The sequence below is a fragment of the Ochotona princeps genome, chromosome 17 (assembly GCF_030435755.1).
Source record: "Ochotona princeps isolate mOchPri1 chromosome 17, mOchPri1.hap1, whole genome shotgun sequence".
NCBI lineage: Eukaryota > Metazoa > Chordata > Mammalia > Lagomorpha > Ochotonidae > Ochotona > Ochotona princeps.
This window is the reverse complement of record NC_080848.1, coordinates 11,450,103-11,477,811: the sequence shown is the minus strand read 5'-3', so window position 1 is coordinate 11,477,811 and position 27,709 is coordinate 11,450,103. Positions and strand designations below refer to the sequence as shown.

Below are 27,709 nucleotides of genomic sequence, written 5' to 3'. Positions count from 1 at the left end.
AGTTTTCCTGGGGCCAGACATGGAGGGCACAAGGTTGAGGCCAGGTGCTTGTATTCAGGTTAAAACAGGAAATGCCCTCAACTCCTCTGCTGCTGGTCATAGTGCTTCAGCCAGAGCTGGCCCCTATCCCGAAGGAGGCATGCTGAGCTCCAGTGGCTGCTTTGGTGCGGCTTCATGCCACTCACGCAGACTGTGCCCGAAAGGCCCGGGGCAGCCTCCTCCAAGCAGCTCGCACCCCATAGGTGCCTGTGCGCTTCTGACGCCAGTGCTGGCCAAAGGCAAAGCAGAGCAGGACAGACGTCACGAACAAAAACAGAAGCACTGACACAACCGTGATGATGATGACCATCTCCTTGCCTTGCGGGGGCTCTGGGGATGGAAGGACAGTGTCTTAGGAGAGCTGTGTTGGCAGGAGCCAGGACCCCAGGACGTCCACCCATCATCACCTATGATCCGTTCACTCATCCTGTAGCCGTCTGCCTTGCAGAGAAGAGTGACACATGGCGTCTGCTCCCAAGGTATTAGCTAGGACCAGCCAGGCCTCTGCAAGTCTAGGAGATGCTCCCTGTTGGCAGCCCTTGGAACACTAGCATGGCTTATGCCAAGTTCCTCCTGGGACCAAGCCCCTTCTTGGGCAGTGATGAGTGAGCTCTGCATCCAGCTTCCTGCTCTCCAGACTCCCAGAACAGCAGAGCTCCAGGGGCTGCTGGGCAGCTAGATGGCCCTTGTCAATTTAGTGCAAGGCCAAGGCCAGAGCCAGCAGGCTGACTTGGTGGCAGGGGAGCTAGGGGTATCAAACAACTCACTATTGACCAAGCAGCAAGGGGAGCTCTGTCAACCTCTGGAACCCTCTGGATTAGGTGTAGGGCCCTAAGTGCTTGTATCTCATGCCAGGAAAGAAAAACGTTCTGCTTTTTTTTTTCTCCCCCCGTAAGAGGCTGAAAGTGAGTTGCTCCATCCTTAATTCCACTGTCCCTGGGGCCCTCTCACCATAGATCTTCAGTCCCTGGGGCTCCGAGACCCAGTGAAAAATGCCCCCACCGCGAGAGCGCAGGTCCAGCTTGGCCAGGCAGGAGAAGTTGTGCTGGCCATCCTCTTGGTGAGCCGTGCTGTTGAATGTGGCTGTGGCCTCCTGGGGGACAGCTGCTGTCCCTTCAAAGGTCTTGTTGTGCAGTGTCTTGTTGCCTCGGAGCAGGGTGAGGGTGAGGCTTTCCAATGGCTCTACAGTAGGCACCCTGCACTCAATAGTGAAGGAACTGCCCAGGGCTACCCATGTGGGCTGTAGCTTCAGCACAACCTGTTCTGGAGGCTCTATAGGGGACAAGGGAAGGACGGTTGGTCAGGATGGGGTGCTGTCCCAGAGAACCTTAGAAGGGAGTGCTCAATGAGATTACACCAAGGACTGCAAAGTTCCTCACTTAGAAGGCGTGGGCTGGAATTGGACCCACATGCTCCTCCAGGCTCAGGTTCATGACCACCATGGTTTCTTCATTATTAAATGGGGCCCATGCTGGCACCCTCTGAACTGGCAGAGCACACCTCCTCGAATCCCTAGCCCCAGGATCACCTGGGATTTGGGATACCTGTTTATTTCACACAATGTATTGATGAAGGGGAAGAAGCAGCCATGCCCCCTTAGAGCCGTGATGTTGGGAGAATCCAGGCCCTTCTGTATGGCTCTCACTGGTTCCTGAAAAGCTTGTGTCTGATGGCCACTTTTTTGCCATCAGCCTATGGCAGGGGAAGAGACAAAAACAGGGAACACCTCTGCCCTTTCTTCTGCAGTGAAGGGGCCACTAGGGAGCATGCCCAGCTCCCCTGATGATAGCCCCAGTGCTTGTCATGGACAATGCGGTGCTCTTTGAGCAGTCAGGTTTGAGCGGGGAGGGGTGGTGATGGTGGTGGGGGCGGATATGGACATGCCTTGGGAAACGACTTTGGGTTGGATCCCTGTGAACTTCAGTTCAGGTGCCCTCCTGGGAGTGAGACTCAAGACCTGGGCAGCCTGCTTTTGTGATGGCAGTGGCTGAATACGTATGATCAAACGGGCAGCCATGAATCCTGAACATTTGCCCGGGCCCTGCTCCTTATCCTTCCAGGGTTCAGGGAGGTGGAGGTGTGACGAGTGCACCCTGGAGATGTGTGCATGTCCAGCACAGCCAGGCCCTGTGGAGAGAGGGGCACCAGGGCATAGATACTCACGATATACAACGACACTGAGCTTGCTTGACAACTGCTTCCCAGCACAAGTGTAGTGGCAGTAGAGGACCGTGTCCTCGGAGATGTTGGAGATCAAGTACCGCTGCCACTGACGCTCTGCTTCCAGCAGGGTCTTTTTCAGGGTGGTCTCCAGTCCCCCTTTCTCTGGTTGCGTACAGCTGGTGCTGCAGTTGACTTCCCACGACTCTCTGGGTTTGACCACCAGCTTCTCTGGCCACATGTGCACTTCGAATGTCTTCTCACCAGACCCTGGAAAACCAGACACACACTCACTGTTCTGCCAGGGGTCTGTCCATTGCTGGCATTTGGGATCAAGTTCAGGTCAGACATTCCATGTCCTCTGCTCCCTTCTCTGGGTCAGGCCTGCAGCCTCACAGTGAGACCCAGGAGGCTGCCTCCCTGCACCCTCCTTCCCTCTGAATGAGGCTTCCTCCAGCTGGCCAGGCCCATCACCAGCTCCTGGTCAGTATTCCTCATAGTTGTCTTCATCGCCAGGGCAGGAATCTGACTCCACCCTCAAGATCCAGCTGGAATATCACCTCCTCCCTGAAGGCCTCCCTGATGATTGGCATGAACTCTGTATCTTTGGGCTCCTGTGACCCTGCAACTTCCTCCCTCCCTGCTTCCCTTTCTTCTCCAAACACTCCAGGACACTTGTGCCAGGCACTATGTCCTGGGGAACCAGCAGGGCTAGGGGCAGGCAGCAGTGAGTAAACCAGGAAGTCGACCCACCCCGCTCTGGTGGGCACACATTCCAGCAGAGGGGACTGTCACAAGCAGCAGCAAGTAGATTGTCCAACCTTTCAGGTTGGGGACACATTCCTGAGGAGGCCTCTCCTGTATGGTGACATCTGGACACATATAGGAAGCAGCTGGCAAGTCCTGCAGTGCTCCAGGGGAGGAAGACTGTGCTTGTGAAGACCCTGGGCTGAATTGGCTCGGTGTGCTTGGGGCAAGGAGATTAGGCCAGTGGGATCTCAGTGTGGGGAACCAGTGGGGTCCTACAACCCAGAAAGCTGACCTGGTGGATTCCTACTTCTTAGCCGTTTTGAAAAGAAGGGCCAGCCTTTGCACATCCTTCTTTGTGCTCTGCACATGCAGGAAGCACTGCTACATGAAGACTGAGGCCCGATGCCCATCTCCACGCACCAGGTCCCAACCTGTGTCCTGGGCCCCCACCCCCTGGCTTGTCCCCACACAGCCTTCAGCTCATGACATACAAGGAAGTGACAGGCCAGGGGTGTTACAGGCAGACAACACTGGAATTGAATCCAGAGTTGGTCACGTACTGGCCATGTGGCCTCCAACATGGTGCTTTCTTCTGAGCCCTGGTTTCCTCATGGCAAATGGGCTGGTATGCCTTTGCCTTGGGGCTGGCATGAGGGTTCAAGGACATAGCCTGGTGGGTGTCTGAGACGAGACGCAGGGTGCTCAGCACTGGGTGGCGTCTTCCTTCACAGGCCCCTGGCACACTGAAGATTTCATTTTCGCTCTGCCCTCAGCCAGAAGCTGGTGCCTCTGCTGCCCTCTGTGGTCCCTGAGGCACCCCTCTAAAGAGTCGATGGGTGCGTGGACTGATCTTCCCTTGAGCCCCTCATTCCTGCAGCCTCCTAGGCCCCACCCAGCCGTCTTTCAGCCTGCGTGATCTCATCTTTCCCAAGAGATAGCACTGCGGGGTCTGTTCCACTTGGTATCAAAAAAGCCTATGGGGACTAGAAGCCAGGCCGGCACAGAATCCTGTACCTATGGCAAGGTGTCCCCATCTTCACAGCCCCGGCAATGGTGGGGCTACGACCCCCTCCCCCACTGAAGCCAGAGAAGCAGGGCATCCTATATCCCAGGCTGGCACATGCCAGGTCACAATCTTGAGGGCTCCGGCTCACCTGAGCAGCAGATCAGGGCGAGGAGGGCTGCAGGCAGGCCCCAGCAACCAAAAGAAGTCATCTCGGATGGTGTCTGTGGGCTCACAGGGAACAGCTGAGAGCTGCCTGGAGGGAGACGGAGGGCACAGGTCAGGGAGTGGCGGTCTGGAGCTGCAGCCTGAAATCCCCCGCCTTCTGGGACCTGATGACTGCATTTCCTCTCATTATCTGAGCAGCCTTTGGGAAGCCACGTGCACTGCCAGCTCCAGGCCTCTGCGCCTCCAAGAATCCAACCAGAGGAAACTGGAAAGCAGTTGATAAGCAGGGACATAACCCAGTCTTCCCGCCTGCTCCCTGTGCAGGGGGCGGAGCAAGGAAAGGATACACACACACGTGTGTGTGTGTGTGTGTGTGTGTGTGTGCGCACCTGGCTTCCATGAGGGCGTAGGGAGAGCTGCGTTGAGCCATGCCTGAAGAGCTTCAGTCAGCTCAAAAGCAGCCTCAGTAGGGCTGGCCTGCAGCCTTCTCTAAGAGTGTTCAGGCAAATTTCTGTAGGCTTTCAGTCCAGCTCTAAATCCATCCACCCAGCTCTTGCCCACTATCTTCTTTGTGACTTCTCCCAGTCTGGACAGTTGGTCAACACTTTGTTAGAAATGCTAACTGCAAATCTAACAGTTTATATATCATCCTCTCCCTGTCAACCCAGAAGCACAGAAACTGTCTTATACAGGCCACATCCACCTGGTCCCAGATGCTGACAGGCACATAGTTGGTGCTTTATAACCGTCGGGTTGTTGGTGGATGGATGGATGAATGAATGAATGAAAGGAATGGCTAGTGCTGTAAATAACCCAAACAAGCTGGGGTGAATGACTTTCCTTGGGTCTTAAGCACTCATTGCTCTGGTCTGCCAAGCATAGTTTTTTTCTTCAATGGCCAAAGTCTTCCCACCATTCACCCCTATCCTTTGGGCCACAAGACTGGACATAAAAGAAGCCAATCATGGTTCATGGATGCACACTGGGTGTTGGACCTGGGCACAGGACTTCCTGGGGCTTCCTGCAGCAGAGCTGGTAGAAAATGGCCCTTCCTTTTTGGGCATGATATAAGTGCACACAAGCAAGTAGCTGGGGAGGTAGATCATTTAGTCAAGCAGAAAGGGAGCCAGAACTGTGTTAGGTGGAGGGGTGGCTGCAGGAGGGATGGATGGTTTGATGGGTGATGTGCTACGTTCAGTGGCTGGTAATGGCTGACCACTCAGCACCATAGTATCCCATTTAGACATGAAATCTACAAATGTGGATTGTAGAAAATGGAGATGTTTTCAGATGACAGAAAGCCCAGTTAGATAGGGGAGTAAGTTCTAGAGACACATGGTACAGCATGGAGATTAGAGCTAGCAGCACTGTACTGCATACTTGGAAATTGCTAAGAGAGTAGACTTTAAGTGTTCTCATCACACACAGAAATGATACCTAGGTAACACATGTTAATTAGCCTAGTTTATCCATTCCCACAAACTTTATAACATTATGCATATACAAATATATACAACACTTTATCAGTTAAGAGATAGTATATGGGGCTGGGTACAATATCCTAGTGGCCCAACTTTTGCCTTGTATGCACCAAGATCCCATATGGGCACCAGATTGTATCCTGGCTCCTCTACTAACCATCCAGCCCCCTGCTTGCAACCTGGGAAAGCAGTAGAGGATGACAAAAAGCTTTGGGACCCTACACTCACATGCAGACTGGAAGAGGCTCTTAGCTCCTGGCTCCTGGCTTTGGATCAGTTCAATTCCAGCCATTGTGGCTAAGTGGAGAGTAAACCAGTGGATGGAAGAATTTTTTCATCTCGCCTTCTCTCTGTAAATCTGTTTTTCTAATAAAAATAAATTTATATCTTTTTTAAAAGCTGGTAAGAAATTGACTTAAGAGATGTTATATGAGCATGGTAAAATTTCAAGGGATACAAGTATATATAGGAAGACTATGAAGCACTAGAAAGGTTTAAAATGGTTTCAAAATGGGCAAGGTTTGGGAGCGCTGGTTTGAGCCTTGACTGTTCTGCTCATCCAGTTTCCTACTACTGTGCATGCGGAAAGAGGCAGAATATTGTCCAAACACTTGGGCCCCTGCCACTCATTTTGAAGCCTGGGATGGAGTTCCATCTTTTGGGTTTGGCTGTTCTGATGTGGGCATTTGTGGAGTGAACCAGCAGATGGAAGATCTTTTTCAAAAAAACATATATAAAAATTAAAAAAAAAACATATATAAAAATAGCCCTCAATCAGTTAAAAACATCAATGAGGAAAGCAGAGAAAAAGGGAATAACATCTTTTTAAAATATGGTATTTAAAATACCATATTTAAAATACATCTTTTAAAATATGTTATTATATTAAGAAGTCCAGATTGAGGATCACAACAAAAATGAGAGGACTTAATTACAGTTAAAGGATGAAGACTGTCAGGTTAGATTTTTGAAACATTAAAATCTAAAACTCAGCTGTCTTGTTTACAAGAGACACATTTAATAAATGTGTCTGGGTATGGAATTGGCTTAAATTCCAAAGGTGAAAAAGTTCCCACAAACACTAGCCAAAGAAAGCTTGGAAAGCTATACTCATAGTGGACAAACTGACCTTTTATGACAGAAGTACATGTTAGAGATAGAGTGAGTGCCTAGATGAAATGTTTAGTACACCAGCAAGTTAGAGCAGTTCTAAAATTGAGAGCATCTGGCTTGAAAGCAAAACAAAGAGATAAAATCACTATAACAAGAGGTGGTGTTTCTTACATTTTCATTTTTTAAAAAAGATTCATTTATTTTCATTGGAAAGGCAGATTTACAGAGAGGGAGAGAGAAAGTTCTTCCATTTACTGCTTCTCTCCCCAAGTGAGCACACTGACAGGGGCTGGAGCTGAACCAAAGCCAGGAGCCAAAGGTCTCTTCCAAGTCTCCTATGATGGTTGAGGGTCCCGTGGCTTTGTGCTATCCTCAACTACTTTCCTGGGTCGCAAGCAGGGGCCTGGATGGGAAGTGGAACAGCCAGGACACAAATCAGCATGCACACCAGATGCTGAAACTTGCAAGACGAAGGTTTAGCCACTAGGCCTAGGGCTGGGCCATGTTCTGATTTTATTTGAAAAGACGGAGAATACTTTTTTCATCCTCTGGTTAAGTCCTCAGATGCCCACAATAGCTAGTTTCTGCAATGGGCTGAAACCAGGAGCCCAAATTTTAATCCAAATCTCTAACATGGGTGGCAGAGATCCAAGTACTTGAACCATTATGTACTACCGCCCAGAGTGTGATAGTAGGAAGCCGGTTGAGAAAGTGGAGAACCGGAGACTCAAAACAGGTTGTCTACTATAGGAGGCTGGCGTCCCAAGTAGCATCCTAAATGCTGTGTCAGACATGACCACATAACAAAAGATTTTAACATGTATCCTTAGTTATAAACAGTGATAAAGACAGGAAATAAAATCAATCAATGAATAGAAGCGTTGAAACCCAATTTAAAAGCTTGGTCTGAATTTACAAGTTAGAGACAGGAGTTCTTCAAAAGGATAAGTTCTAAACATTACATATTTGATAGCTTTAAAACATACCCTAGCCCCAGCTGTAGGCAACTGCCTAGGTTGCCTTGTGCTACACTTCTGGGAGAAAAGTGTTTCATTCTTGGGATAAAAGCAACCAAGGCTGGCAGGCATTCTGGGCCTGTTTCATGTCAAATTTGTGTTAACTATACCGGTGTGCTAGCACAGTTGCCTATTCTTATTTTTTAAAGATATATGGGGAAGGCAGGGAATATGGGGCCAGCACATGCCACACCAGCCCCCAGGTGGTGGCTGCCAATTGCCTGGGAAGGGGTTTGGAGATGCGTTGCAATGGAGGTGGCTAAGGGCATAATTGACAGGGAAGTAATAATTTGGGGGGCTTCCAAGGACTGGATCACTGCACTGATAGGTAGGCGAGAGCTGAGATGAGTGGTTTACAAGGGGGAAACTGGAGGGCATGTCTGGGTCAGGTCAAGGCACCCGCCCACGTGGGAAACATGAGCTGGGCTAAATAACATCACCTGATGCCCACTCGTGCATACAAAAGCTGGGGCTGGGGGCATGCCTGGCTGGGCTAGGCTGCAGTACTTGAACGTGAGTGTCAGAGCAGTGGGTGGGCCAATTCACATTGGGCCTCAGCACCCACTAGAATGTGAGAGAACTGGATCTGGGGGGCAGATTCTTAGGGGAATTGTAGGCTCACTTCTGTGGGACAACACCTTCCAGTTTTCAAGGAGAGCTGGGGGTGATGACAGGCCAAGCCCCTACTATGACTGGAAGGGCCAGGCTGGGCCAGGCTGCTACCAGCACATGCACAGGCCAGGATTGAGTGCAGGTCCTTCCAAGAAGAGCCATAGCATATACTGGCAAACATGAGATCTGGGCCTAGTAGGCAAACTTGGGGAACTCCCCTGTTAGGCCATAGCTCCTGCTACGCAGCACAATGGCTGGGGCTGCGTAGCAGGCCAGGCCAGGCAAGGCCAGGCCAGGCAAGGCTGTAGCACTCTTCAGCATTAGTGTGGGCCGGCTCTGGGGACAGGCTGGGCTAGGTCAGGCCACAGCATCAGCTGGCTCACATGAGTCAGGACAGGGTGTGGGCTGAGTCCAGCTGAGCTAGGCTGCAACATCTGCCAGCAGGAGCTGAGACTGAAGGTGGGCCACACCAGGCTGGGTCAAAGCACTTGTCAGCATGTGCAAGATCCAGGGCTGAGAACAGACCTGATAGGGGAACTCTGGAGACTCTCCTGCTATGCTGCAGCTCCTCCTGGTGAGTGTGACAGCCAGGGCTGAGGGCAGTCTAGGTTGGCATGCCTGTGGGCAGGGTCTGGGGTTAGTCAGACTGTGGTAGGCTCCAGCACCTGCTGGTGCTCATGAGAGCCACAAAGGATGTGGGGTAGGCCAGATTAGACTATGGCATCTGTTAGTTCACCTGAGAGCCAGGTCTGGGGGTGGGCAAGGCTGGGGTGAGGCTGTAGGAACCACCAATAAGTGCCAGGGTGGGTCTGGTGGGGATTGTTGGGGTTCGTCCCTACTAGGCTGTGGCACTTGCTAGTGTGCCTGCATATTGGGCTGGGCTGGGCTAGGCTATGCCATAGCACTCATCAGTTTGCATGAGAGATGGGGCTGGGTGTAGCACTGACCAGGCAGCTGCATGCACTGGTATGTGCATTGGCTGATATAGACAAACAACTGAACCTGATCCTGCACGGGCTGGTGCACACAAGAGTCAAGCCAGAGGTTACCCCAGGTGAGGCTTCTGAGGGGACTCCCCAGCTAGATGGCTGGACTCAAATCTTGGCCACAGGGAAAATCATGATATATGTGGTGGTCTGACCTTGGAATGCATGAGTTGGGACTGGACCTCCTCAGTTGCTGATGCCTGTGCAGTGGTCAACATCCCCAGATGTACACAAGGGACATGATGGTTCATCAAGGCCAGCAGAAGATATCAAGTGCCTCATTGGAGGATGGGAAGCAGAATAGGCTGGACCACTCTTCTGGCGAAGCTTTGCAACATGTTCCTTAGTCTGTAGGTGCACACTAAGGTGGATTTGGTCAGCCAATACACCTTGGAAAGATTTTCTTAACCTTGGTGCAATGAATTCAACGAATTCTCAGAACTATCAAAATCACTCAACTAACACCCTTGAACATCCTTCCCCACATTGGGGTCTCTAAGGTGTCATCACATGGCCATTCCCCCATCCCTGGGTGCTGATGTAGTTTGACAACAAGGAGTGGTCTCTCCCTTCCTTCCCTGAGGACAAAGGAGAAAAAAGAAAGTTGAAGCATTTGTCCCATCCACCTTCCTCTATGCCTTGATCATCCCCACCACGCTTGGAGACCCATATGGTGTGCGTTCCTCTCAACTATGTGAATAATGTAAAAAAAAAAAACACCTAAATGATCAAATAAGAAACCATAGAAAGTTATAAATTCTCAGAACTGAGTGATAAAGAAAACATCACATTAAAATTCGTGAGATGTAGCACTTAGAGATACTGATAGCCTTGAATGCTTGTGTTAGAACAGAAGCCTGAAAGAAGTATCCAAGTTTAGTAAGCGGTCAAGGAGCTATAAAAGAACAACATAAATCCAAATGTGACTTCACAGGGAGTAAAGGTGAATCAGTGAAACAGAAAACAAAAACATAGACCGTATTTTATAAGTTAAAAAAACCACTCAAATCAGAGTTAGTTCTTAGAAGGAAAAACAAATACAATGGGCAAGTCTCTGGGGAAATCTATTTATGAGCAAAAAGATAGCACAAACATTGTTGGGGATGAAAACTTCTGGTTCGTGAGCAGAAGTGATTCCATCTTACAGCGGCATTGCTGTCTTCAGAGCTCAGCCTTAGCCCATGAGACAGAAGCCCCAGCCTGTAGGAAATATGCTCTCCGTAGTGGGTCTCTCTCTCAGGTTTTTCTTTGAATAAAACTGTTTTGGCTGTTGAATTCATAGTCTGTTTCCTCTCTGTCTTGCTTTTCTACCTTTGCAAAAATGGCAATGGTAACTCAAGATGCATAATACTTGATAAATTCACAGACATGGAAGGAGAACCATGCTGCTAGGAACCAGGGGAGGGGAAACAGGAGGCTGTTTGAGGCATAAAGAGTTTCAGCTTCCAAAGGGGAAACACTCCACAGGGTGACTGCCAGATCATGTGAGCAAATCTCATGCTGTTGACCTGTTTGGTGTGCACTTCACAACAACTAAAAATAAAAATGAAGAAGACTATCTGTTATACTGCAAAAATAGGAAACTATGTAGACTGTCTCAGGAAGATAACTAGTCAAGGCTATTAACTTAAAAAATAAATCTGAATGGTTCTGTAACTATTAAAGAAATGAAATCAGTAATTAAAATCATCCCCAAAAGAAAACACCAGGTCTTGCTGGTTTTACAGAACTTTAAGTGGTAGTAACTGTCATTTAATAAAATCTCTGGGATTACAAAGGGCAGCTACATCCCCTACCTCACCTAAGTGCTATAAAATTGTAACCTTTTTTCCTCAGTTTTTCAAAAAAATTTTTTTTTGAAAAGCAGAGTTGTGGATCTTGGTGGGCAGAGTCCTGGTATGTCTGAGCAGCTTTTCATGTATCTTACTCTCCTGGCCATGTAGTTGTGGCTGGGAGAAGCTGTGCCATGCCAGGCTTCCTACTGGGGATCCTAGATCCCATCCACTGGTGCCAGGCTGGGGAGGGGTCCTGGGTTTGTGGGCTCTGCCCACTGTCCACCTGATGGACAGCTCTGGGGTATTTGGTGTATGGAATTACTGCCTAGGGACATCCATGAATAAGGCCACTCCTATGGGTAGGTGAGAAATGAATCCTGAGGGACATCCAATGACAGGGCCACTATACCTGCAGGTAAGCGACAGACTGAGACCTGCTGGTTTTCATGGGAGAGCTGAAGCTCTTTATGTGTCAGACTGATACACCAGCCCACATGGAGTCCTGGGTTAGAGTTGTTAGCATGGAACATGGCTGACCACTACATGCCAGTGCACATGCAAGCTATGGCTGGGGGCCTGTCTGTCAGGACTGGATTCTAGTACCTGACTTGAGTGTCGGATCAGGGGATGGGTCACATTAAACTGGGCCATGACACCAACAGCATGCAAGAGAACCAGGTCTGTGGGTGTGGGGATATGTGGTCCCAACCCTATGGAACTACAAGTCCTGCTGGTCAGTTTGAGAGTTATGATGGTGATGGGCTAAGCAAAGTGTGACCATGGAACTCACTGATGCTAAACTGGTACTGGAGCTGGGAACAAGTGGGGCAGGTCCAGGCTGCAGTATCCACATGAACACCCTAAAACAGGGTGTGGGGCACTCTGGGTTGGAACGGATGGGGCAAGTTGTGCCAGGTAAAGACCAAACACCTGCTAGCATGCGAGAGATCTGGTTCTGGGAATGGCCTGAATGGGGGAATCTGGGAAACTCCCGTAGTGGGTCATAGCCTCTGCTAATGTATAGATGGTCCAGGCCTGGGTGTTGGGCAGGCAGGGTAGCTCCATCTGTCGACAAGTGTGTGAGTTGGTTTTGGAAAGGGGCAGACCAGGTGGCAGACCATAGCCCACTGGCAAGTGCAGCAACCAGTAGGGGGTACAGGTCATGCTGGGCTGTCACACCTACTGTTTTGCATGAACCAGGGATGACAGCAGACTGAGCAGGGCCAGGTTGCCTCACCCGCCAGTGAGAGTTAGGACTAGGGGTCTGCTGGGCCAGGCCAGGCTTCCGCATCCGAAGGCAAAGGCCAAGACAGGGGAGAGGATATGCCAAGTTGGGTCAGAAAACCACTGGCATGCATGACATCTGTGGCTGGGATCAGGCCTGGTTGGGGAGACAAGGGACACCCTGGCTGGTTTCTGTGTCCCAGTGATGAACACAGGGGCCAGAGTAGAGGCTGCACTCTGATCTGGTCATGGTTGCAGTTCTTCTTGGCACAAGTGTGGACTGGGTCTTGGGGGTGCCAGACTAGCTAGACTCTAGCACCTACTGCTGATTGTGAGAACCAGGGTGGGTGTAGTATGGACTGAGCTAGGCCTTTGCCCCTCCTCAGCTATGCATGAGCTGTGTCTGGGCGTGGACTAGGCTTGGCTGGGCTGTAGCACCCATAGTAAGAACCGGAATGGGTGAGGGCCAGTTAGGAAAGGCTATTGTTCCTGCGAGGATGGGAGGTGGAATAAGTAGGGCTGGCACATGGACCCACCGGTGTGCGAGATCTGGCATTGGGAGAGGTTTCTAATGGAGGAACTTGGGGAACTCATCTGTCAGGACACAGTCTCTGCAGGTGAGCATAAGAATCACAATAGGGAGCAGCCCAGACCAGGCCGGGTTATGATACCCACAGGCCCACCTTTGGCTCAGGTCTGGAACGAGCCAGGCTGGGTCAGTTTATATCACCTGCTGGCAAATTTGAGAGTCAGAGTGGTGTGTGGGGTCATGCAAGGTTGAGCCACAATACCAGCTAGTACACATTAAGACCAGGACATGGGGCTGGTTGGGCTGGCTAGGCTGTAATCCCCACCAGCATGAGCTGGAACTTGGGCAGGCTGGGCTAGGCCAGGCTACAGTACCCAGTTGCAAATGCCAAGGTAAAGCGGGCCATGCCAGGCTGGGCTACAGTGCCCAACCAGCACACGTGACACCCAGGGGAGAGTGGACAAACCTGGTAGGGAAGTTGCAGGGAGCTCCCCTGTTGGGTCACTATTCCCACTGGTGAGCATGAGACCTGGGATGTGTGCAGATCAAGTTGGGCAGGGTCACAACACTTATTGTCCTCCATGTAAGCTGGATCATGGACAAACCAGGCTGAGCAAACTGTACCTACAGGTACATGCATAAGCCAGAGTGGGTGAGGGTTGGTTGGGCTTTGCCATAGCAGCAGCTAGCAGACGTTGGCACAGTGGGGAAACTTTGCTGAGCTAAACTGCAGTATCACCTGGAAAGTGCAAGATGCAGGAGTGGGAGTGAATCCATTAGGGAAACAGTGAGCAGCTCTCTCTTGGGTTGCCAGTCTGACTGGTGAGCATGAGAACCAGGACTGGGACAGGCATGACTACATAGCGAGTAGCACCTGCTGGCACATGTGTGGGCTGGATAGTAGGGCTGGTTGAGTTGAACCAGGTTTTAATGTCCATTAATGCACATGAGAGCTGAATGGGATGCGGGACAGACAGGACCAATCTGCTGTACATACTGGCAAGTGCAGGTTCTAGGACATGGGGTGGGCCTGGTGGGGGTTATTGCGGGTCACTCCGACTAGGCTTCAGTTACCACTGGTTTGTGTGGAGGTTGAGTGTGTGTGGTGGGCAGGATCAGACTTGATTGCCATTAGTTTGTGTAGAATACAGGGCAGGAAACAACTGAACCAACAATTGCAACTATCAGTGTGTGCAAAAGCTGATTTGGGCTACGGATTGTGCTGGACCCTGTATTGGCATGCATACACAAGAGTCGGGTCTGAGATCACCTCAGATGAAGTTTCTTTGGGAATCCCTGCAACTGAATTGCTCAACTCAGAACTCCAACCATGGAGAAAATTGCAGGTTCCATGGTCTGATCTTGGAATGCATGTGCAGAGCTGGGCCCTCTCAGTGGATTAGATGGAGCAGTGCACAGCACAACCAGAAACAAATGGAGAATAGGGCAGTACACTGGAGCCTGCAGAGGACACCTAGTACCATAACAGAGGATGGGGCACAGAACAAACAGATCAACTACTGCAGCCAAGTGTTGGGGTGAATACCTGGGCAAAAGGAGTCTCTAAGGTGGACTATGTCAGCCAGTGGAGTCTGGAGAGATGTCATTGTGATTGGAGTGCAAAGATCAGCAGCAATACAGAACTTTTGAACTATCAAAACCATTTGAGCAAGATCCTCGGAGCATGCCCTACATTAGAGACCCTGGGATGGTTGGGAGGCTGGGTATGGCTTCTCTGCTTATCTCTGCCCTTCCCTCCAAGATACAAAAGGAAAGAAGAGAATGTGAAAACAATGGTCTTACCTACTTTTTTTTAGTCCTTGACCCTTCACACCCTAATCAAATATGTAAAAATTATCAAAAACAAAATTTTTACACTTAAGCAGAGTTGTGGAGAGAGAGGTTTTTTGAACCATTAGTTCAGTCCCCCAAATGGCCACAATAGCCAGAGCTGAGCCAATCATAACCCAGAAGGCAGGAGCTTCCTTGCATCCTGTGAGTCTGCACTCATGTGGGATACCCAGAGGAAACTCCTAGCACCGGATTGGCTCAGCCCTTGCTCTTACAGCCATTTGGGGTTGAACCAGCAGATGGAAGATATATTTCTCTGTCTCCCCTTCTCTTTGTAAATCTGCCTGTCAAATAAAAACAAATCCTAAAAAAATAATCAAAACCACACCTCAGCTACTCCTACAATGTATGAAATACACTTCTCAGTTGGGTTTGTCTTGGGTGTGCAAGGCTGGTCAAGCACAGAAGAAAAGCCCACAGACATTACCCATGACGCTGCTTTCCATAACGCCGGTGTCCTTCTCTGATTTCAACTCTATCATGGATCACTTTGTCCAAACTCAAATTCACCTTCTACTGCCAGCACCCCGCCCCTCAAGCCTATTCCAGGTATCTCCTTGCTTTTTGACTTCCAGTCTTCTTCTATACCAAGGGAGCTAGTGTTTCCCAAAGGTGTGGGAATGTCAAGGTTCCTAGGCTGCAACCCTCACCCAGTGCAGGATTACGAACTGTGGATTTGTGGTCCTCCTTCCCAGTAAGCATTTCTGGGCTGCATCCTGGAGGTTCTTCTGAGGTCCCAGCTACACTGAGCTCCCTTTGCCGATACATGCAGCAACAGTTTGGTCTCTCAATGCGTTTAATTTTCCAAAAAGATTTATTTATTTTTATTGGAAACGAACATTTACAAAGAATGGGGAGACAGAAAGATCTTCCATCTACTGGTTTACTCCCCTAATGGATGCACTACCCGGAACTGAGCCAATCTGAAGCCAGAAGACTTTTCTGGGTCTCCCATGTGGGTGCAGGGCCCCAAGGCTTTGTGCCATCCTCTACTGCTTTCCCAGACCATAAGGAGAGAGCTGGATGGGAAGTGGAGCAGCAGATGGGATGCTGGCACTTGAAGGTGGAGGAAAAGCCTGTTGAGCTATTTGATTTCTGTAGTTTGAAGGTGAAGAGACAGAGAGTGAGTGAGAGTGACAGCGAGAGAAGGAAAGAGAAAGAGAGAGAGAGAGAGAGAGAGAGAGAGCAAGAGAAATTGAGACCTTCCATCTGGTGGATCATTCCCCAATTGCTCACAAATGCCACAAGTAGTCCAGGCAAAAGCTAAGAGCCTAGAACCCATTATGGGTCTCCTGCACAGCTGACAGGAACCCAACTATCAGAGCCATCATCTTTGCCTCCCACTCCCGTTAGTAGGAAGCTTATTCAGTAGTGGAGTTTGGACTAGATTGCAGGGACTTTGCTGTGTGATGAGTGGTTTTTCATCGATTGTGCCAATCGCCTGCCCCAAATTGCTTCTTTAAACAGCTATCTTTCTCTTCCTTGCCTGTCTCCTCTCTGCTGCTTCACTGGCCACTTCCTGGATTCACCTCTCAAGTAGCCTACGTGAACCTAAGTCCTTGTTCCAGGTTCTGCTTTTGAGAGTCCAAACTAACACTGTACACTAACAGGTTTAAGAAGAAAAACTACGACCTCAATAGACCCCAGAAAGTTGTTGACATTCAGCATCATTTCATGATCAACTAAGGAAATTTCCTTAATTTGATAAGAAGAACTTACATTTTTTAATGAATAAAACTTAGAAATAACAATTTTTTTAAAGCTGACATTAAACTAGGATGTCTATAATTTCTGCCTTTGTTTCACATTGTCCTGAAGGTTCTGGACAGTATGATAAGATAGTCACAGGCATGTGTACACACAGTAGGACAAACACAGGCATGTACACACAGTGAGATAGACACAGACATGAACACACACAGTGAGACAGACACAGGCATGCACACACACAGTAAGACAGATACAGGCATGCACACAAGCAGGGTAGAAATTAAAGATTTGCAAACTGGGTTAGAGCAAAACCATCAATATTTGCATGTGGTATGCCTAGCTAGAAAATTCAAAAGAATCGTTAGAAAAGTGATTCAAAATAGAAGATTTTAGATGGACAGCTAACTATAAGATCAACACCCCCAAACCAGTTGCATCTGTTTGATGCATACATTTTTAAACTATCCTGTTTATCATTTTACCCACAAAGTTTATGAATATTATAAAGCTTAAACTTGTAAGACCTATGGTAAGAAAATTATAACATTTTATTGAAAAGTATTAGGACAATTTAAATAAATGGAGAAATAACCTATGTTCATAAGTAGAAGATTCCATAATATAAAAATAAAAATTCTTCCCTAACTGATGTACTGGTTCCCAATGCTATTCTAATTAATTCCAATAAGTGTGTTTACAGAAATGGGAAGTTGATTCTAAAAGATCCAAGATAGCCTTAAAAATTAAATGAGATACTGTCTCTGCTAGATACTAAGATTTATACTGAAATACAGTATCGTGATAGGTTTAGGGAAATTAACTGATATAAGCAGGCCAGAAATAGACCTGTGTTTGCACAAGTGCAAATTCTGACACGTGATAAGGATATCATTGTGGATCACTGGCAAAAATTTGTATGTTAAATGATGGTAGATCACATGAAGAAAAAAAAGTATCTCTACTTCATGGCAAATGTGAAAGTAAGCTGCATTTAGAATGAGTGCTTATATGTGAAAGAAAACTTTAAGGACTTTAAAATGTTTTTAGTTGTTTGATTTTGTTTATTTGAAAGGCAAAGAAACAGACACACTCAGATCTTGCATCTGTTGGCTGACATCCCAAATGTCTACAACAGTCAGGTGCGGGCCAAGCCAAAGCCAGGAACCTAGAGTTCAATCCATGTCTCCCACATGTGTTCGGGGACCCAAGCACCTGATCCATCACCTGCTGCCCTTCAGGATACACACTGATGGAAGCTGGACTGGAAACAGGGACTCAAACCCAGGCCTTCTGACATGGGATGGGGATGTCTCAAGCGGGTGTTGATTGCTACACCAAATGCCTGCTCCTTTACATGCTTTTTGCAAGAAAATAAAGGTTAGAGACCAGCGTGATAGTTCAACTGACTAATCCTCCACTTGCAAGCTCCACATGGGCCCTGGCTGATGTTCCAGGTGCTCCACTTCCCATCCAACTTCCTGCTTATGGCCTGGGAATGCAGTGGAGAATGGCTCAGCTCAAAACCCTGAGACTCTGCACTCGTGTGGGAGACCCGGAAGGGGATCCTGGCTCCCGACTTCAGATTGGCTCAGCCTTGGCTGAGGGCAGCTATTTGGGGAGTGAACAAATGCAAGATCTTTCTGCTTTTCCTTCTCTTTGTAAATTTGCCTTTGAATAAAAATAATGAAATCTTTTTAAAAATGTCAAATATTTTACGTCCTTAGAAAAAGACTTTAATTTATTCGTAAAATAAACTATTACATTACATTGCATTACATTCAAGGCACAGATATTTTAGGCTAAAGAGAGCATGTCTAAAGAAATGAAAAGGATGGTTTAATTCAGTAATTGCCTGGTAAATAAAAATTAATATCACATTGGGACACTATTTTATATCTATTAAGATTGGTAGAAGTTAAAAATCTGACAAGTCTAATTGTTGGAGAGAATACATATCAACAGGAAATCTTACCATTGATGGTGAGAGTCTATTATTGGTCCTCAACAATTAGGCATTGTCCAACTGCTCTAGCCTTGTGTTGGCAGTGAAAATCCAAGCAAATGGAGACTCTCAGGTAAACTATGTCAGCCAGTGGATTCTGGAGAGATTTCATCGTGCTTGGAGTGGAGATATTGGCAGCAATTCAGAACTGTTGAACCATCAAATCCACTTGAGTGGAGCCCTCAACGCAGGCCCTAAATTGGGGTACCTAGATGGGAAGCTGGATGTGGCTTTTCTCCTTATCTCTCCCCTTCCCCCAGATGCAAGAAAGATAAAAGAGAATGTGGTAACAATGATCTTACACACTTTCCTCTAGTCCTTGACCCTTTGCACCCTAATCAATTATGTAAAGATTATCAACAGATTAAAAACAAAGAGAAAAAAATCAATTAGGCATTGTTTCATAGAGCTGAATGTTCTTGTGCCTGATAACCCATAATTCTATTATATATTCTGCTATTCACTCATAAAACTTTGCACTGAACACCAGGACACCTGCTCAATGTTTACTTCTTCATGACCTTGGAAAAGTCACTTAATTTCTTTGGGCCTTAGTTTCCTCATCTATAAAATGAATTTTTAAATAAATTACATTTTTGGGTCCAATGTGGTAGCCTAGTGACCCCTATGGGCGCTGGTTCTAATCCCAGTGGCCTTGCTTCCCATCCAGCTCCATGCCTGTTGTCTGGGAGAGCTGTGGAGGGTGACCCAAGTGCTTTGGAACCCTATACTCACGTGGGAGACACAGAAGAGGCTCCTGGTTCCTTGTTCCTGGTTTTGGATCTGCTCAGCCCTGGCTGTTGTGGCCCCTTGGGGAGTGAATCAGTGGAAGAAAGATAGGCAGAAAGGAAGGAAGGAAAGAAAAAAAGAAAAAGAAAAAGAAAAAGAAAAAAAGAAAGAGAAATTATTTATCTGAGAGGCAGTGAGACAGATAGTGAGAGAGAGACCTATGTAGGCAGAAGGGGAGAGAGAGGTCCAGTCTACTGGTTCACTCCCCAAATGCCTGCAACGACCATGTCTGGGCCAGGACCAAAGTTGGAAGCCTGGGAACTCAATCCAGGTCTCTCACAAGGTGGCAGGAACTCAATCACTTAAGCCAATACCAACACCTCCTAGCATGCGCATTTGCAAGAGACTAAAGCTTGGCATCAGACCCAGCAGTGCTAAAAGGGGACACCATGACCTAACTGATAACTGTTGGGCCAAATGCCTGTCCCCAAAATGGAATTAATAACATCTTCCTCAAAGGGTTGTTGTGCAGATGCACAAATTAAATGAGTGTAGCACACAGTAAATGCTGTATAACTGTTTTATAAAAGTAAAACTAAAATAGCGTGTGTATGTGACAAAGTCCTAAAAAAAATCCACAGCAATGCATGCCACATTCCAGAGGATGATTTCTTATCCCAGATGAAGTAAATGATGGAGAAAAGCAGATGCGGGTTTGCTGGCTGTCCATCCTGTGTTGACTGCTACCTCCAGAGTGCCCACTATGTTCCCAATACAGCCCTGTGTACACCTGTCACATATGTTCTTTATATGTCATATGCTGAATTTCACAATAAAAAGAAGCAGAGGACAATTACAACATGTCTAGGAAAAAAGGTATCCCTGTGGGAATGTGAACTTCAATTGCAATGGATAGGATGGCACCAAGAAGTCTCAGCAGGATCCCACAAAACGGCCCCAGGGTGGGGGAAGGGGACTGTCCCTGCAGGCCCTCTCCTCTGCTCCCAGCATCACTCAGAACACACACAAACCCATCCCCTGTCCCCTCCTTCCTCGCAGGCTGGGAGGGAGGGGCGGGGAGGAAGCAAACAGGAAACAGCTACAAAGGCAGCCCTCAGGGCAGGGCAGGGCAGGGCAGGAGCTGGCAGAGGGGACTCTGGAGCTCTAGAAGCTCTTGTACTTACCAAGGGGAAACTTGGCAAGGGAGGAGCGGAGGAGGAGGAGGAGACTGCGCTGTAGCTCAGGCAATGACACTGCTCCAAACTGTTTCCACGCAGACAGATGTAGAGGGATGGATAGCAGGGATGAGAGCAGACTCCGCAGCTGCGGTGGGCTCCCTCGGTTGTCCCGCCTCCCCAGCAGTCACGTGCTTCCTGAGCTCAGGGTCCCACCCCAGAGTAACTCACTTTGGCTCCACTTCCTGTATTTTCTTTATTGTGTTGAAAGGCACACAACAAATTTATAACTTTAAGCACTATTTTTTTCAAAAAAAAAAAAGATTTATTTATTTGAAAGGTGGAGTTAATGTAAGGAGTTATTCGAATATCCTACCTTGGACCCGGTGCCATTTCTTCTTCCTCACAGCTCACAAAATTCGCGCCAGTCCAGCCATCCACCAATCCCGCCCACTCACCAATCAACCTTAGGCAACCTGCAGTTGCCAATCCCCTGGGGCCTGCCCTCAATCCCTCCCAATCCCCACCCCCACACCTGGCAGGCAAAAAGGCCCCCAGGTGCAGCTCCTTCTCTCTTCCCCTTCTCTCCCCGTCTTCTTCCAGTCTCCCTTCCCCTCACCCCCTTCTCCTTCCCTTCCACCCTGTTCCTGCCCCGCTGGAATAAACCTCCTAAGATACCTCATTGCGTCTGATGTTTTCAGCTCATGGTAAAGAACCAGGTTGCAGGAATTAGCTGCGCGTAATAATATCGAATGAACTAGAACTAGAACTCTAAAGCTGTTTTAAATAACTAACAGTTTCAGAGAAAGAGACAGCTGTTTCATTCACAGCCTCACTCCCCAACTAGCTACAATGGCCAATACTGGGATTAGGTCATCAGTCAGCAGCCTGATACTCTGTTTAGGTCTCCCTCATGAATGCAGTGGTCTGAGCACTTGAGTTATCTTCTGCTGCTTTCCCAGGTGCATTGGCACAGAGCTGGATCAGAGATGGAACTGCCAGGACTCAAACCAACATTCACAGCGGACGCTCAAGTTGCTGTGGCAGCTTATCCCTTGTGTCAGTATGCCTCTAACCACTTTTAAGTGTGCATTTTTTAAAAGATTTATTAATTTTTATTGGAAATGCAGACATATAGAGAGAAGAAGAGACAGAGAGGAAGATCTCCCATCCCATGGTTCACTCCCCAAGCGGCCGCAATGGCTGGAGCTGAGCCAATTCAAAGCCAGGAGCCAGGAGCTCTTCCGGGTCTCCCACACAGGTACAGGGGAAGGGAAGGGTGGCGAGAATGCGCCACTGCTGAGTGTGCCTTTGGTGACTCTTGATGGGAGGCAGGAAACAAAAAGTTCAGCAAGTGGACTCTGAGGCTCTCCCAGTGCAGCCCCCTGTTCCTGGGGTCAAGTCACCAACACCAGCCTTTTTCCTGGCTCTCCTAAAGTTCATTCCTGTGGTTGAAAGGCAATTTCATGTTAATTATCTCCAGTCTGTATCACATACTACATATTCACCACATAGGGGAAAGCATTTTCATCTTTGTGCTTTTCTGTATTTTCTTATGGTATTTCATGAGTGTGAATTTAACAATAAGGGGAAAAATGGATCTCGCAGAGTGGTGCAGTAAGTAAAGGCGTCGCCAGCATCCCTTACGAGCATTGCAAAATCTAACTGCTCCTCTTTTGATCCAGCCCTCCTTAATGCACCCAGGAAAACAGTGAAAGATAGCTCTTGGACCCTGCCATCTCTGTGCGAGATCCAGTTGGAGTTCCAGGCTCCTGACTTTCCAGGCCTGACCCAGGTTTCTAGCACAGTTGCCACTGTCTGAGTAGTGAACCAGTGAATGGAAGCTCGCTCGCTCTCTCTCTTTCTCTCTCTCTCTCTCTCTAACTTTGCCTTTCAAATAAGTAAAGGTTCTTTTATCGTGTATGTGTGTGCAGAGAGTGGGGGACTGTGAGTTGTGTTGCTGTTGATCCTGTCTGTCCTCCCTGCTCCCCACGGCCTAAGCTCCACTCCTGCCAGCCCTGGGCCTTTCCTGGCTTTCCAAGCCTTCCCCATCTCAGGATAATTTCTCTTGAGGTTTTCCTTTCCCTCTCTTAGCTGCAGGTCTCATTCATTCCAACTTTTTAAAAAGATTAATTGTTTTTATTTGAAAAGCAATGGCAAAGAAAGAGAGAAATAGAGATCTTCCACCTGCTTGTTCACGTCCTGAATGCCAGGCAGCAGGGATCCCACATCTGAGCTTTAACACTGCAGAGCGCTCCTGCCCAACCCAAAGCCCCCTCAAAGGACTTATGGGAAAAATAAATGTAACACACTGACTCTGAACATGGCAAATGGAAGCACTTGGCAAAGCTTATGGGCATGCTTAAATGTACAGTTATGAAACAGCTGGTGCAGTACACACCCACCCATGTTCCTGTGGGTTCCAGACTGCCAGACCCCTAGACCACCTCCTCTGTTCAGTGGGAGATTGCACGTCTCTATGGGTTATGTTTTGCATGAGAAAAGTTAGTCAATTTTCATGATTTAGAAAACACCCTGGACTAATGAAAGAATTAAGTTGTTTACAGAACCAGGACCCTTGGCCTTCTTTGGTCTGCACCTCAAACTTGCCTCACTTGAGCCCAGTTGAAGAGTTGGGAGCAGGAGCATCTTGTATAATGCTGCCCCTAGTTGACCCTCTCCGTCCCGAGGAGACCTGTCCTTGGGTGTCATCTACTGGCAGCAGGCAGCAAGTGACCTGCCATCTAGTGCTGACAGAGACCTGACAATTCAACTCCACAGGCAGTGTGGAGATCATATTCCTTGTGATTCCACCATAATGGGCAGGTTTGCAATGAGCTGGATCCTGAAGGACAGCAGTGTGTGATCTATGTAGGTGCAAATTTTTTTCCCCAGAAACATCCACCAGCCAAAGAGCTGAGAGAGGGAGAAGCCGGATGGTCTTCAGAGGAACAACATGCCTTTTGCCTGATGATGTGGGCATCTGCTACCCTTTTCTTTCGTTAACCTTACTGCAAGGAACAGAATGAAACCAGGCTGTCTTACTAGCAACAAAGGTGGGAAATGAATTGTTTCCCTAGGAAAGACACCAAAGACAGTTGCTTGCTTTGTTACAGACAACAAAGGTAAAATCCAAGAGATGTACACATTTTCTTTAAAAAAAAAATAAATAAACAGCACCCTGAAGAGTGCACAGTGTGCAGGTGTCGCTGTGCCGGGTGTGGCCTCTTTGGCTACTGGGGAGGTCTCCTTCCTAGTCCCTGCACCTCTTGATTCCAGCTGCTCTAAGGCCCTGAAGCAACACAGTGAATCCACTTCCTCAGTGTCTGACACACAGCCCCTCATGGCCCTGCCCTTTGCCCCCAGCCCCTCTTTCCAGAGTGGAACTTGGAACCAGGCCAGGGCATGGTTGCACCCGGCACAGATCATAGCCTCACCTGCCCCTTTGATCAGCACAGGGCTCCTGTCTTGGGAAAGTTTATGAAGTTTAAAAAGCATGCTCCACCCATATGATAGAATATAGTAGTCATGAACATTTTAGAGCTTCAACATAAAATACTTAAAAGGCTATCAATTCATGTGCAATGACATCTTCTGTAAAGCAAGAATAAATAAATAAGTTATTATTACCAGCCCAAAGCCACAGGGAACTACTTAAGATCTCTGCACCCTGTGGATGAGTATGCTATTACAGGAATCATGTCCCAATAAAAGAACTAAAATGCAAATAAAATGACAGCAAATAAAGACAAATGCTGATGAGAAGCAACTCTGCTACCAAGCTTTGGGGAAAAGCGGTCATCAGTACACAGGCAACACGAGGTTTGAGCTGACCTTTGACGTCTTTTCTGTAAGGAATTCACTACTGTAAAGCAATATAACAAGGAAGTTACAGAGGATTCAGGAAACAAACTCAAAGGAATCCAAGTGTTTCAACAGTGTTTCATCATAAAAGTGACTCGGTTCAGTTTGCAGCTGACATCTGACAAGACCTTTTGGTCAAGGTTTGTTTCAGTATACTTTATTTCTAGAACATTCTGTGTTCTTGAAACTGTTCTAAAGATACCTGCTTCTACAGAAACTCAGTTTCTACTACATTATCACTGCTTCCTCCAAGAAGAAAAGATGTTTCTCTAACTTTAATAAACAGAAATTTAAACGTTGATCAAGGATTTGGGTTTTTCCATCATCCCAACATTCAAACTTCAGCTTTGGAAAAGGAAAACTGCCAAAGGATCTGTAAGAACTGGGTTTTGCCAGATGTTTCTGAGAGCCAGAAAGTTCCTGCAAGTCTTCCTGTTTCAGGCTTTGAGGTCCTGGCTGAACACTGCCACAGTTCCACAGGTTCAAGGCCCAAGGCAGGAAAGGGCTTGATTCTGGAGCTGCCAAACCCCAGCCTAGGGAGTTGCGCAGGTAGTGGCCAAGAGCCAGCATTCTCAGACCTGCTCAATACCCAGCTGCTACACAGAAGAGCAGAGGCCTTCGGTCTCAGCTCAGTTCATGCTGAGCTTCTCTATGTGCACAGGCCTTCACGTCTCCAGGCTGTTTCCACACCCCAAAACGGAGCCAACATCTCCTGGGCTGCAAACAGCATCAAACAGCACTACTCGCTCCTGCAGTAACCATCTCTCCCTCCCCTGACCGCCCCACCCTCACTTCCTCTCCTCCTCCCTTCCTTCCTACAGCAGGTCTGTCACTGAACAGCAGGAGGGTATAGAGAAGGTCAAAGGAGACTTCCTGTTTTCTTCAGAGGTTGGAGTTGCTGGGAGCTATAATGAAGAAAGTGGGGGCATACCAGGGGGAAGAATTTAGAAGGGTTCTGAGACAGCGAGCATCCTGCTTTGCCCCTGGGTAGCCTTTAGAAGGTCATTTAGTCTCTCTGGGGACTCAGAGAGAGCATTATTATCTGCAGAATGAGATCACAGCATATTTGCAACTCCCAACCAAGGCAGTGAGCCATGGCGCAGGTGTGACTCACGGGAAGACCTCCTGGATGACACACACCCTGAATGATGCCTAGAGTAGCTGCTAGGGAAGGGGGACCAGCCAGTACATGCCACAGACCAGCGAATACAGACGGGAGCTCAAGGATGAGCCTTCTTCTACCACTGTTCTTCAAAATGACTGAGTAGATGCTCCTTGTTACAGTTAAATAACATCTAAAACACAGAGAGAAGAGTCTTTTTCATCCCTGTTGTCTAGTCCTTTCCATTCACTTCTCCCACGCATGTACTAACCAGGCTCGACCATGCATAGCTTCCGAGATCAGACGAGATCAGGCGCGTTCAGGGTGGTATGGCCGTAGACCTTCCATTCACTTCTATGAGCAAAACCATTCCTTCCTTGCATATCCACCCAAAGTTCTCAGGGTATCTGCAACAAACACCCAGGTACAGATTTTTAAAATGTTTTCATTTGGCTGGTGCTGTAATGTAGTAGCCTAAGACTCTGCCTGCAGTGTCAGTCTCTCATATAGGCACCAGTTCTCATTCTGGCTATACCAATTTGGATCCAGCTCCTTGTTTGTGGCCTGGGAAAACAGCGGGGGATGGCTTAAGTCCTCGGGTTATTCTCCTGACTCCTTGCTCCTGGCTACAAATCACATTGACTCAGCTCTGCTTACTGTAGCCATTTGGGGAGCGCACCAGTGAATGGACGATCCTTCTCTATATATTTCACCTTTTCTCTGAAAATGTGGCTTTCCAATAAAAATAAACAAACCTTTTTAAAAAATGTGAGAGCCAGCACTGTGGTGCAGGCTAAGCTTCTGCTAGAAATGCCAGCATTTCCTATAAGAGTACTGGTTCGGGCCCGGCGGCGTGGCCTAGCGGCTAAATTCCTCCCCTTGAAAGCCTCGGGATCCCATATTGGCGCCGGTTCTAATCCCAGCAGCTTCACTTCCCATTTGCTCCCTGCTTGTGGCCTGGGAAAGCAGTTGAGGACGGCCCAATGCATTGGGACCCTGCACCCGCGTGGGAGACCCGGAAGAGGTTCCAGGTTCCCGGCTTCGGATCGGCGTGCATAGGCCCGTTGCGGCTCACTTGGGGAGTGAATCATCGGACGGAAGATCTTCCTCTCTATCTCTCCTCCTCTGTGTATATCTGGCTGTAATAAAATGAATAAATCTTTTTTAAAAAAAAGTACTCATTCAAGTCTTAAGTTGCTCCATTTTTGATCCAGTTCCCTGCTAATGTGTCTGGAAAAGCAGCCCATGAATGCCCAAGTACTTGGGCTCCTCCCTTAGATGTGGAAGACCAAGATGAAGTTCCAGGCTCCTGGGTTTAGCTAGGCCCAGTTCCAGCTATTTGGTTGCATCTATTTGGGGCAATGAACCAACACATGGAAGATCTCTCTCTCACTCAGCCTTTCAAATAATTTTTTAAAATTTTTTTGTTTAAAACAGTCGTACAAGATGCCTTGTCTAGGAAAAAAATCTGAGACTTTCAACGTTTATTTTAATCTCAAATAAATATTTTAAAGTGACTGTCCACTATCAAACTGTCTGTATAAACTGAATTATTTTTAGGATCAAAGCCTTAGGGAGGTTATACCAGTAGAATGATGTAGAAAACTATATTTAATAAAGTAAGAAAGGAATGAATGACCTGAGGACATCTGAGTCACGACAGAGCAGCAGGATCTGAGCATTATCATGAAGGAACCACAGGGGACTGTTCAGCAGGCGCCTCCTGCCCCTAGAGCCCACCTTATCCCTCAGCGTAACCCCACCCTGGGGACCCCTTGTCACCACCAACAGCTCCAAAGACAGTGACCCTATGTAGACCCAACCTGATTTCCCCTCCCCTTAAATCTCTCCTCAAATGACTCCAGGCCCACAGCATCCAGCCCCCATAAAAACACACACACATACACATGCACGCACGCACGCACGCACGTACATCTCACAGAATCACCCAGGACAATTTGGGGATTCTTAAGGGCTTCATCCTGGACTGTGTGTGACAGGTGGACTCACAGTGTGAGGTGCAGGTGGGAAACTCCTCAGGCATTGTCACCTCCAGGCCTGTGGTGGGGGATTCTGGCGCCCTCAGGCGTGAAGATCAAGCCAGCAGCCCCAGAAGCGTCCTAATATACCCTTAAATAGAAACACTAAACCCTGAGGTAGGAAAGCAAGAGTGAGCAGAGCCTTCGCATGGCCTACCTACATCTTTGTCCCTCAAACACCGTGCTCCTGGACGCCTGCGGGCAGCCTGCGCAGGCGCAGTAGAGCCGGAGCCTGTGTGGCGCAGGCGCAGTACCACCAGGAGGGCATCTCAGGAGGACACTTCTCGCGGTTCCCTCAGAGTGGACTGACAGGTGTGGCAGCCGAGCCGTGGGCCTGTGAAAGGTGGCTGTGTGGACACTCCCCTGTGCGTCCAAGACTGG

At 48.1% G+C, this 27,709-nt stretch overlaps 1 protein-coding gene across 1 annotated transcript; it reads right to left on the bottom strand.

Moving 5' to 3' along the window:
• Window positions 1-34: 34 nt before the first annotated feature.
• Window positions 35-27,409, bottom strand: ICAM2 (intercellular adhesion molecule 2). Its single transcript, XM_058675749.1, has 5 exons — window positions 27,300-27,409; window positions 4,104-4,208; window positions 2,203-2,469; window positions 991-1,311; window positions 35-369 (listed from the first exon to the last, which is right to left on the bottom strand). The coding sequence occupies exons 1-5, from the start codon at window positions 27,331-27,333 to the stop codon at window positions 182-184; spliced, it is 915 nt and encodes a 304-aa protein (XP_058531732.1). The 5' UTR covers window positions 27,334-27,409; the 3' UTR covers window positions 35-181.
• Between the last annotated feature and the right edge of the window lie 300 nt (window positions 27,410-27,709).

Bases quoted from the DNA above. Each gene is read 5' to 3' on its own strand.
- ICAM2 (XM_058675749.1), bottom strand. From the start codon at position 27,333: ATGCCTGAGGAGTTTCCCACCTGCACCTCACACT. The intron at 2,470-4,103 runs GTGAGCCGGAGC...CTGGTTTTCCAG, and splicing joins CGCCCTGATCTGCTGCTCAG to GGTCTGGTGAGAAGACATTC. The intron at 1,312-2,202 runs GTGAGTATCTAT...TGTCCCCTATAG, and splicing joins GCTCAGTGTCGTTGTATATC to AGCCTCCAGAACAGGTTGTG.